Genomic DNA, 12,633 nt, shown 5'->3' with positions numbered 1-12,633 from the left:
TGTCTTTAACTACATCTTACTTGGAAGCCTGATATGTATATAAAAGCGGGCCTGCTCTAGTTTAAATGGCTCTGCTTGCTCGATCCCCTTCTTCCCTTTGCTAGTTCCGTTGCACCATTTCCCTTGCAGGTAAATTCCCTGCACTTACAGGTGTATAGTGCTTTATAATTCATTATCTCGTCTGAGACAGCCATCATTTCCTCCTCACTCCTTCACTTTAATTTCTTCATCTTAAAGCAAGGAGGTTGAATTAGACCAACAATTCTCAGTAGTACTAAGGGCTTTTTCCAGATTTCATGGTCTATGCCCTTAACCATCTCACAATTGGTACGCTTGTGTTTACTCATAGGAGTGTATTAGGATAAGAAATATTTAAGATGCATGAAATGTAAATGAGCTCTGTATTTTTTTATGAAAAATTTCAATACAGCAAAAGTGAAGTTATTTTATAGTGAATATCTGTACACCTACTACCTAAATTCTACCATTAATATTTTACTATATGTGTTTTATTATGTATCTATCCACCTATATAAAATTCTAGTTAAAGTCTAAAATTCTATTCTGTGGTGGTAAGTTACTGTGATAATGGTCAATTTTAGTAGGTCTTGAACCATAAAGCTTCACAGGCTTATTTAGTACTAAAAAGCTAGACCTTATCTAGATAAGCTTATAAAGTCTTAAATTACCACCCTCACCACTCCAAATTTTTCTAACAACAGAACAAGGTGTAGCTTGGAAATGAAAAAAAATAAATGAAGTAGAAAAGCGCTTCTCATAGTAAAAGTGGTAGAGTATAGGTTGCATTGACTTTACCTACCTAGAAATTGGGAGATACTCTACTGTAAAATATCCTGTGATTTAGGTGATTGATCTTTTGTTCATTGGGACTAGACTACTTAATGGCTTTTTCTTCTTCTTGATTTTATAGAAGTCAGTGAAAGCCTTAGTGAGTTTAAAACAAATGTTACTCGATTTGAAATTTCAGGAGGGGGTTCCTGAGGAGACTGATGATTTTGGGGAATTTCGGATGAGGGTATCAGACCTGGTGAAAGACTTGATTTTCCTGATTGGGTCTATGGAGTGTTTTGCTCAGGTAAGCCTGTTTGGAGTTTCTTCCCAGTTTTAATGCTCACTTTAATTGTGTTCACTTCTGTGTCTTCTATAAATGTTCCATCTTTTTCTTGAATCTCAATGGCTAAATAGGGCAATAGATATGCAGGTGCCTAGCACACTGCCTGGCATATAGTAGCTATGTTTATTTACTGTTTTACAAGCCAATTGCAGTCTATGGATGATTCAGTTATAGTTTGGTCTATGACTCTTGGTAATGAGAGCTGTTCCACTTGTCTAGTTGGAGTGGAATATCATAGATAAACCTGAAAGCCCCCAAGATACTATTAGGGAATTTGGACCTAGCCAGGAAAAATAGCAAGTTTTTCTGCTTTAATAATTACGTACCAACTCCTGGCAACTCTTTTAGTTATTTGGCATTTCCTTTGTCCACACTTACCGTTAGATTCCCGTGCAGTTTCATCCCAGAGGTGACTATACTATTTACCTCATGTAAGGTTGCAATCATCACCATTCCACTTAACATTAGCATAATTTCAGGCGGTTTTCATATTGTTTAATCATGCTCTGAGCTCTGAAATTCGAGTTTTGATGCTTTTTCAACAATCTTGAACTAACCTAATTTTTTGTAACCCAGCCATTTTGTGTATTTTGGGACATAATATGATCTAGAAAGTGTTAATAAAATTATAGCTATTTTTCTTTATATTAATCAAAGTGTGTTTATTGACCAAACTACAAAGGATTGGGGATTCTTAGAAAACAGATTCAGTGAGATCCCCAGGTAACAGGCAGATGAACTGTGCTCAGATTTCACTTCTTCTCTCACTGGCTCTGTGGCTTTGAGCAAATTACTTGTTCTTCTCCAGACCTCAGTTTATAATTTACATAAGTCATGAGTGTTGTCCAAGATGTTTTCTGTGGAACACCAGTCCCATGAGATATTCTTTGGCCAAAAAGGTTCTATTATCAATTAAAATTGGGAAATGACTTAAATAGTATATTAAAGGCTCTGTGAATTTCCATAACAACAGAATTATTTAATTTTGTCTTACCCAGCTGTCTGTTATTTTACTACAGAAATCTTATTTAGACTAACACCCAGTCACATTCCACAGATGGATAGACCCTGGGAAATTTCTGGACATCTTTGAATATTCTGCTTAATTTCCTTTTTCCCCCCTTGCTTCGACATGGTGTTGTAAATAGGTCCTTTAGACAGCCACTTTTTAGGAATTAATTCTATACTACCAGTGTTGATGTAGAGAAGTAGTTAAAACAATAGAAATGTAAAGCCGATGCATATATAGAAGATTTACGTTGTATCTCAATTTTAAGTGTGTTTATGTATTTATCAGTTATTATCCGGACCAGGAAAAGACACTCATGTAATATGTTTTGTTTTTTCCATAGTACTCATTTTGTGGGGGCAGACAGTAATCTTGGTATACTCTTGGGAATGTAAATGGGTTTATTTCAAATATTAAATTAGTAGTTACTTACAGAGTAATAATTAGTGAGGCTGTGAATAATGAAAATAATATTCTCCCCTGGCTCTGAGAGACAATTAATTAGATTTAGAAACAAGGGGCTGGATTTATTTTAGCTAACAGGATTTTTTTGGTTTGTTTGTTTTGGAATTCTATTCTGTTTTCCTTTTAATGGATCCGTAATCCACCTCTTCTTCTCTAGTTGTATTCTACTCTGAAAGAAGGCAACCCACCCTGGGAGGTGACAGAAGCGGTTCTCTTTATCATGGCTGCTATAGCAAAGAGTGTTGATCCGTGAGTGTCTAATAAGTCTTTTGCTGGGAACTCTAAATATCAAAGGAAGGAAAATTATACCATTTTTCTCATGTGGTATATATTTGGAAACTCTTAGAACTTCTTACTTCTATAATTGCTACCTAGTCTTATGACTTGTAGAGTCTAGCCCAAAGTAGCATGCTTTGCTGATATCCATGTTTAAACCACATTTGCTAGAGTTAAAATTATTTTGTTCTTGATGCTAGGAAAAGAATGCTGATTTATTTTTCCATCCAAGGATCCTTTGTGAAAGTTGGTATAATCAAAAATATTGTTCTCCTTTTTTTCTGTCTTAGAGATTTCATTCGTGAGTTTCAGAAAGGCAAGGCATAGGCACTGTTTTACCTAAAAGAATAGCAGAATCTAAAGGGCAGTTATTTTTGTTATTGCCATTGGAAATGTTTAAATTATTAGAATTTGATTTCTAATTGCTTAGCATGGAAATTCTATTTATGATTTTAACATGAATCCCTAAAAACAGTTTACTTTGTTCCATGAGTTTATAAATTGATGCTGGTAGTATCTGTTAAGTTTTCTTGTGTTATGATCAGATACCTGCAGTTGAGCTCTCTATCCAGGGCTTTGATTGGAGAGATGGATAAGGCATGTATTTGTAAAAAGTACAGTGCTCCTTTCTTAGCTGCCTTACAGGGCCTAGTCAGTGAAATCTGATATCGTTTCTAATCCAGTAAACATTCAAGGACACATGAGTAGGTTCATTTTTCTTAATTAAAAACTTCTGGTCCTGAATTACATCCTATGCTGTTCGCTCTTAAATCCATTTTGGTGTCGTCTGAAACCTTCATTGACAGCCTGAAGATTATTAAAATCACTAATATTCTGACTGATATGTGTTGATGTGACAAAGGATGGGTAGAGAGTTTCGATAATTAGCTTAATGTCCCTGGGAAACATAAATGAGACAAGATTTTATTTTGTTTTTTCCTTATTTACATTTCAAGCCAACTGCATGATTGTAAATTTTTAGTACATATAAAGGAATTAATAGACTTAGTTTATCAGGGAGTGCTCTTGCTCTGATCCAGGATATAGCATGTATTTTAAACATCTTTCATTTCTGGATTATGTTCTACTACTTTGGGGGTATCCTCCACTCTACTTAAAAGAACTTCAGCCAGGGGCCGTCTCTTGGCTCAGTTGGTTAGAGCACAGTGCTCAGAACACCAAGGTTGCCGGTTCGATTCCCACATGGGCCAGTGAGCTGCGCCTTCCACAGCTAGATTGAAAACAACGACTTGACTTGGAGCTGATGGGTCCTGGAAAAACACACTGTTTCCCAATATTCCCCAATAAAAATAAATAAATAAGAACTTCAGCCAGTATTCTTGGGGAGTGAATGAAGAGAAGGTAAAGGAAAAAATAAATTCTTGGAGCTGTGGAAAGTATTTGGTTTACTTTGATTTTCCCTCATGTTCCACGTCAGGATACCTTTACCCATTCCTGCAGCTTGTGTCTTGTCCCTTTAGTTAGTGAGCTGGCCCACTCGTGTTTACCTGTTCTTATAGTTTCCAGTATCCAGCTATAAGAAATCTTTTGGAGAATAACAGCTAATAGAAAGTGGTCTATGGGAACTATTCATTCATTCATGTAGCCATTCAGCAATGTTTATGGAGTGCCCACTATGTGCCAGGCACTGTTCTAAGTGCTGCAGATACAGAAATAAATAAAACATTCTTTAAAAGAAGACATTCATTCACAACAAATGCCTGCCTCTCCAATTTGAAGAGCCTTATTTGATAGCAGGATGTGTGTTAGAGACACTTCACTGACATTCAGAAGATTAAGGAGCAGTATGCTTCTGAAACAATGTTATCTTCCATTTCTTTCTTTTCCCCTTTTTTGAGGATTTAAAAAACTTTCGTGCCAAGTGCTGAGCACTTTTATCCAAATGGTTATTTATTTAGAAAGCAGCCCTTTAGCAATGATTTGTGTCATTGCAGCCTGTTACTTGGCCAGAACCTAACCTCTGAAATCAGTAACTGAGTGCTTGCCTTCTGTACTCAGGGAGAACAATCCCACACTGGTGGAGGTCCTGGAAGGAGTTGTCCGTCTCCCAGAGACTGTACACACGGCTGTGCGATACACCAGCATTGAATTGGTCGGAGAGATGAGCGAAGTGGTTGATCGAAATCCTCAGTTCCTTGGTATGTGTGAACTCACCCCTCAGCTGCTGCTGCTTCTGGTTTTTCTGATTGTCTTCTTCCTCTTTTTCTCTCTTTCTCTTATTGATAGGTAGAATGTTCCTAGGCACCAAGAGTAAATATCATGAGTTATTACTTAGTTGATACAACATCTGTAACCTGATCAGACTTTGGAGAAAGGATCTGTGAAAGACTAGATCTTTAGATAGGGCCAACTTTGCTGCCAGCACTCTGCTTCAGAATGAACATTTCTGTCTTTGTTAGTCTTTGGCATGTGCTTGAGCTAATCACTCAGACTCTCCTAAGGCTCTACTTAAAAGCTAAAGCTAAGGAGGGTTTTTCAGTGTTACATACTCCATTTAATGTGTTTCCTGTACTTACCTTTATTAATTACCACTTTTCAACTTGATTTTATATTACACAAGATTTTTTCTTTTTATTGACTGAAGCTCTCGTTTAAAAAGTAATGTGTGTTCCTTTTTTGTTTGTTTCTGTACATGATTTTTCTTAGGAGTTTTCCATATAAAAATATTATTTTTATAAAGCAAGGTAAAAGTAGGATTTGCTTTATAGTAATTCATCTTAATAATCAATTTTCTTGGAGCACTTAACTTGCGTTTGGTAAAGCAAAATAAATGAATTCTAGTAGTGCTAAAGATCTGTCTGCATGTTTTTAAGGCCTCTTGTAACTAAAGAAGTAAGTATTAAAGTGTCACCTTTAGGTAACTATCATTGTTCTGATTAATGTAGGCTATTTTTACAAAGTGATTCATTGTTGAGTATAATGGCAGCTCTCTGAGCTTTTACATTCTTTCTCACATTACCCTATTTTTAATACTTGGATGGTCATACCCACTAGTGATTTTCGGTGGTTTTCAAAGTGCTCTGTGAAATCCTAGCAACAAGCATCGGTTGACTGCCATGAAGAAAGAAATGGAAGATACACGTGTAGATAGGACTCGGGTGGGGCTTCCTGATACTGTGTCACTGAGATCAGCTCCATTTTTATTTGTTTTATGTATTAGGGTTTGATAACGTTTCTTTTTTTTTAATTAAAGTTTATTGGGAAAACATTTCATTCTTTAAAATGGTTCTTTTGCTTTAAAAAGAAGGGGAATGTAAGCCTCTGTTGTAACAAACTTGAAGTTTTCCTTGACTTTCAAATATATGATCTCTACTGTATGGTTTTCTCCTTAGACCCTGTGTTGGGCTATTTGATGAAAGGCCTTTGTGAAAAGCCTCTGGCTTCTGCTGCAGCCAAAGCCATTCATAACATTTGCTCTGTCTGCCGAGACCACATGGCTCAGCACTTTAACGGACTCCTGGAGATTGCCCGTTCCCTTGATTCCTTCATGTTGTCTCCAGAAGCTGCTGTGGGCTTGCTAAAAGGTATTTACTTATGCTAGTAACCAGGAACAGTCTCCTCTAAGCCACTTCTGGGGGTTGTCTTACATCAATTTTATCCCAGTTTTTCAGTTGCAGTTTACTTTGTGGTGGGGAAGGTGGCTTTTCATTCAGAGAGGAAGGTGTTGATTATGTGTACATGCATATTTTTTTTTAAAGATTTTATTGGGGAAGGGAAACAGGACTGTATTGGGGAACAGTATGTACTTCTGAGACTTTTCCAAGTCAAGTTGTTGTCCTTTCAATCTTAGTTGTGGAGGGTGCAGCTCAGCTCCAGGTCCAGTTGCCGTTGTTAGTTGCAGGGGGCGTAGCCCACCACCATCCCTTGCAGGAGTCGAACCAGGAACCTTGTGGTTGAGAGCCCGCGCTCCAACCAGCTAAGCCATTCCAGGAGCTCAGCGGCAGCTCAGCTCAAGGTGCCATGTTCAATCTTAGTTGCGGGGGGCGCAGCCCACCATCTCTTGCGGGAATCGAGGAGTCGAAACGGCAACCTTGTGGTTGAGAGCCCGCTCTCCAACCAACTGAGCCATCTGGCACTGGCCCATGTGGGAATCGAACTGGCAGCTCTGGGCATTAGGAACACAGAGCTCCAACCGCCTGAGCCACCGGGCCAACCCCTGTACATGCATTTTTAAACTATTTTAAAGCTATATAACTCATTCAAACTGCTTACGCTATGTATAGCACAGACCTAGATTTGGAGTAGATACAACAGGTTTGAACTAAACATAGTGCCTTTTTGAGTTAGAGGAAGAATAAGAAGGGAGCTCAAGTAAGCATTGCCATACCAAAGAGGCAAGTGGAAATTTAAAGGTAGTGTGCCTGGATCAGTCCTGTAAGTAGAAGCCAAGTGTCCTGGTCTCTTAGTGGACTTCAACCATTACTGATCAACTCACATTGAGTGATTGCCTGTCTAGAGGCAAACAGCCAGGGTGGTGATGAAGCTCAGAGTAATAGAAGAACTAGAGGTATTAAGCCCTGGAAAAAAGACTTAGGAGAGACTTTAAACATGATATCTATTTTTGTATGTTTGAAATATTACGTTATAAAAGGGAGAATAGATTTATTCTATGAATGATCAACTGTTGACAATTTACTGCTCCTAGAAAGAAAATGCCTTCTAACTAGTCTTTCTGAAAACAGATTGGGGTGTCTCAAGAGGTAGTAAAATCCCTATAGCTGGTAGTTGAGAAGGGATTGGGGTATATCAAATAAAAGATTGGGTAATATGACCTGTGCAGCATATTTTAAGCCCCTGTGAGTGACAGACAGCCTTGGCAAGACTGGATGACCTTATGTCTGAACTAGTTCTGTTCTTTCCACTTCTGTGACCAGGATCCTTATCAGCCAATGAACCACATTTTTCCAAGACAGTTTTTCTTTTTGTAGCATAGGTTTTTGTTGTTTCCTTTCATACGCATAAATAATAAGGTATTAAATCAGAGTAAGATATTGTTTGTAACTACTACTGTGCTTATCATTTTCTAGTGAAATTAAACATGCTGAAGTGGTATCTAACCTATAATATTTTCTAGTGAAATTTAACCTTGATGCCGAAGTGACTTGTAACAGAATGTGGCATCCTAGTTTTCAGTGGTATTTTCTAGATATACAAAATTCTTTTTAGTTATGTTCTTTTCTGTAGAAATGAATTAAAAGGAAAAAATCATATTTAAGTTAGATTCCCTCCGCCCCCCAAATTTTAAATAAAAGTCTACACATCCATGGCTAATAGACTGTCAGGAAAAATCAGTTCAGTTTTTTCATTCACATTTGAAGATTTGTGGATTGATCGCTGTTCTGTTGAATGAAATTTCAGGAGATGAGAAAAATCATAGTCAAGGAAATTTTTACTTAGAAGGGACCTAGTCTTATAATCATCCTTTGGTTTGGGGGGAAATGCTTCAGGAGTTGTTGGGGATTGGAATGAGGAAGGTTGAGTGGGAAGTGTCTGGACCTTCTAACCCCACTGTGACCTTATTACTTCTTTTTTTTTTTTTTAACCTATTTTATTGGAGTTCCAAGTTAATTAAGATTTTATTTGGGGGAAACTGAGAAGGAGGAGCCTTTTGCAATTATCTTAAAATGAACAAAAAAGTCAAATTTAACTATTACTCTCTGTTTAAAGCATTCATTTTACAGATAAAGAAACTGATGACCAGAGAGAATGCCTTCCCCAGCTCATGGGTTGTATTACGGTAGAACTAGAATTAAATCTCTAATTTCAGCCCATTCTTCAAAAAAAAAAATTATGTTCATATTTCTCCAACTTCTCTAATGATAAGAATTGCCTATGGTACTCACCAAAAATGAAGACTCTCCCTGACCCTCTAAATCAGAATATCTGGGAAGTTTGGGAACCCTTGACTATGCTATGTAAAAATAGTTTTGGCATTGGCTTTGTGAAGGAGATTTTAAGGCTTTGAAGAATTGGAAGGGGATATTGTTTAAGCATCTTTAATCCAATAGGCTGCTGAGGAGAAACAATTTAATATTAACTTCAATTGTAAAGTTCACTGTGAAAATCAGTATAGTCATCTTAGGCAAATGAAGAAAAAAACCAACCATCAGTAACAAAATATTGTAATTTAAAAAAAAAAAGAGTGCTGATCTTTTCTAAAAGAATGGGACTGGTCAGCCTTTTCTATTAATTATGTGCCAATGAACTGCGTCAATTCAACTTTTATTTTCTTCATTTGTATCTTCCTTTGTCTTTTAGGGACAGCACTTGTCCTAGCCAGATTACCTTTGGATAAGATTACTGAATGTCTTAGTGAACTATGTTCTGTTCAGGTTATGGCATTGAAAAAGGTGAGTCCAATTAAGTGAGGGAGTGAAACAAATATAAGATGTTTACATGTTAGGGAAAGACATTTATTTACAGGTAATTTTTTATCTACCTGAAAAGTTATTAAAAGTAAAAAGTCTACCGAAGTAGCTGTATACATGGAATAAATTCCTATATAATCAATAGATTTTCACTATATCAGTAATACCATTTAGAAGATACAACGGAAAAAATACCATTTGGCAACCAAAACCACAACCTGCCAAGTTTCCTTGAAAAATGTTATAAAGATGTCAGCTCTTCTGAAATTACATTTTTAGAGCAATAACAGTGAGCATACCAATGTGATTTTTAGAATATGACAAAATTATTCTAAAGTTCATCTAATGATAGGCTAGTAAAAGTGTCTAAGAAATTTTAGGAAAGGAAAAGGGTAACTTGCCTATCTCTTAAAATGTATTATGAATCTCTAATAATTTTAAAGCTTTATAATGTAAAGTGAAATGTGAATATATATAGATTATAGAATATATAATGTTATATATAATTTATATTTCAATATGTAATGTAAATGATATCTTAATTATAATAAAAGTAAATGGAAAAAAATTAAATGTTTTCCACTCTACAATAATCATATACTAAAATGTTAGGAATATATAGTCTTGGCCAGATGTCGTAAGATGGAGGAAAGTAATTTGACAATATCAATTAAACATTTGCACCATTTGAGTAACTTTCAAGAAATAGAGATTGAGGCAGAGGTTGGTGTGTAAGGGTATATGTTTCAGTGTTTACATGTATAACGACTAGGTGTTAATGTCTCTGTCTCTTCAGCTGTTGTCTCAGGAGCCCAACAATGGCATATCCTCAGACCCCACTGTGTTCTTAGACCGTCTCGCAGTAATATTTAGGTAAGAAAGGAGACTCCAGAGGCCTGCCTTGGGTTAAAAGTGCAGATGAGACCATTATGTATTAAAGTAAGCAAGTTTTGTTTTGTTTCTCAAATTTCCACCTCCTATAATCTCCTCTGTCAGGAGACTAATTAAGGCTATCACCAGAAGTCCTGGGGCAAAGGCAAATTCTAAGAAGTTGTTCTTGGTAGACTTTTGTCAAAAGAGCCTTTAAAATGTAATTAATTCTTGGTCTCTAGATCAGTGATTCTTAAACTTTCACCTGCACCTGAGTCCCCTATAGGGCTTATCAAAACACAGATTGCTGGGTCCCGTCCCCAGAGTGTCGGATTGATTAGATCTTGGGTAGGACCCAAGAATTTACATTTCTAGTAAGTTCCCAGGTGATGCTCCTGCTGCTGCTTGCTTTTCAGACCACACTTTCAGACACACTGTGTAGCATGCGGGTACAAAAAAATAATGAAGCCTTTTCAGTGACCAGGTGAAATTAATCCTTTTTTGAAGTCAAGAGGAGCCTAATGATTGACAGTGTTCAGAGTGATTCTGAGTTACATAATTGATCATTTGTGAGACTCACAGGTATAACTAAAATATCAGAGTAATAGTTGCATAAAAGCCTTATGTGAATGCGTTAAAATAGGCATTGTTTTAGCTTATTAGTTCTTGTGAACAGGTGTCTTTTTCTGAGTTGGTGCAATGCTTCCTTTGTATAATAAGGAAAGCCCTGTTACATGCCACTCTGAGAGCCTATTAACAGTAGCACTTATTTCACAATAAATGAAGGAAAATCCGCAATAAATGGAAATGCTGTGATTTAAAGAAAATCAGATTTTTATTAAATTGCTGTTGCGCTTTTTAAAATTAAAGAATTTCTTTAAAGAGGCTGGTAATCATACAGTTGGTTTTTTTTTTCTGCTTTCCTTCAAATTAGTAGATACCAGAACTAGACAAAATAGTTGGATTTGACATAATGTAGATGGGCCCATATGTGTATCGTTGGGTTCAGATTAAAATCATGAGAACCATCTTGGGCAGACTATAGAGTTCCTAAAGCTTTTGACTTCGTGCTAGAATGGAGCAGTATTTGTGTTCTCATAGTGGATTCAGACAACCTGTATATGTTTTTTATTAATTTGGAAGAGGGTACATAGTCAGGTTTATAAAGGGAAAAAAATGAAAAAGATAATTGTAAGTACCCCACACCCACAGCCCGTGTACCCAGAGTTAGATGGAGTGTACACTTTCTAGTGGGAATGGCTTACAGGGGGCAAAAAAACTGACAGGATGACTGAAACTATATGCATGTGTTTGAATGGAATAAGAGGAAAAGGTGTTGAGTCAAAAAAGAATTTACTATCTTTTTTTATTTGGTGAAAATGATACTAAGTAAACTAACAGGGACAAGGCTCTGGATCCTAGATAAAATTGCTTTTCTTTCACTAATTTGGGCTGTTGTCTCCCCAGACATACCAATCCCATTGTGGAAAACGGACAGACGCATCCGTGCCAAAAAGTTATACAGGAAGTAAGTACTAACAGACGCTGATGGAACAAGGCTTTCTTCCTTTTTTCTTACAATGCTGTGGGTAACTGAAGTGAGAGGTACTTGCTTCTGTGTTCAGAGGAAGATACAATTTGTTGATATGGTTTGTATACTAATGAAAAGAGAAATGGAACCATCCACTTATTTTAAATTTCAGATTTTTTAAAATTTTTATTAAATTTATTGTGACATTGGTTAGTAAAATTATTTAGGTTTCAAGAGTACAGTTCTATAATACATCATCTATATATTGCATTGTGTGTTCACCACCCAAAGTCACTTCTCCTTCCATCACCATATATTTGATCCCCTTTACCCTCTTCTACATGCCGCCCCCCTTACCCTCTGGTAACCATTGAACAGTTGTTTGTGTCTATGAGTTTTTGTTTGTCTTGTTTGTTTGTTGCTTTCAGTTTTATATCCCACATATGAGTGAAGTCATACGGTTCTGGACTTTTTCTCTGACTTGTTTTGCTTAGCATGACAATCTGAAGATCCATTCATGTTGTCGCAAATGGCAGTGTTTCATCTTTTCTTATGGCTGAGTCATATTCCATTCTGTGTATGTACCACATCTTTATCCAATCATCTGTTGAAGGGCACTTTGGTTGTTTGCAGGTCTTGGCCACTGTGAATAATGCTGCAGTGACTATGGGGAGTGGGTACATATATCTTTATTGATAAATGTTTTCATATTTTTAGGGGAGATAACCAGAAGAGGGATTGCTGGGTCATATGGTAATAGGTTGGTGCAAAATTGCAGTTTTTGCAATTGTTTTTAAACTTTAATTTTAATTTTAATTATTATTATTTTTTTTTTTTTTTTTAAGGAAGGCGCAGCTCAGTCGCCCATGCAGGGATCAAACCGGCAACCTTGGTGTTATTATTAGCACCTCGCTCTAACCAACTAAGCTAACCGGCCACCCGTTTTTAAACTTTTAAA

At 36.6% G+C, this 12,633-nt stretch overlaps 1 protein-coding gene across 1 annotated transcript in view; it reads left to right on the top strand.

Moving 5' to 3' along the window:
- The window catches only part of TNPO3 (transportin 3), a 72,376-nt gene that overhangs the window by 37,849 nt on the left and 21,894 nt on the right, over positions 1 to 12,633 (top strand). Inside the window, exons 9-15 of the mRNA XM_081038549.1 lie at positions 989 to 1,096; positions 2,767 to 2,858; positions 4,905 to 5,044; positions 6,239 to 6,430; positions 9,165 to 9,256; positions 10,071 to 10,147; positions 11,612 to 11,672. Coding sequence (XP_080894675.1) covers positions 989 to 1,096; positions 2,767 to 2,858; positions 4,905 to 5,044; positions 6,239 to 6,430; positions 9,165 to 9,256; positions 10,071 to 10,147; positions 11,612 to 11,672 — 762 coding nt within the window. The remainder of the gene's footprint in view (positions 1 to 988; positions 1,097 to 2,766; positions 2,859 to 4,904; positions 5,045 to 6,238; positions 6,431 to 9,164; positions 9,257 to 10,070; positions 10,148 to 11,611; positions 11,673 to 12,633) is intronic.

The sequence above is a fragment of the Rhinolophus hipposideros genome (genome assembly GCF_964194185.1).
Source record: "Rhinolophus hipposideros genome assembly, chromosome: 25".
Classification (NCBI taxonomy): Eukaryota; Metazoa; Chordata; class Mammalia; order Chiroptera; family Rhinolophidae; genus Rhinolophus; species Rhinolophus hipposideros.
This window is presented reverse-complemented; position numbering and strand designations above follow the sequence as displayed.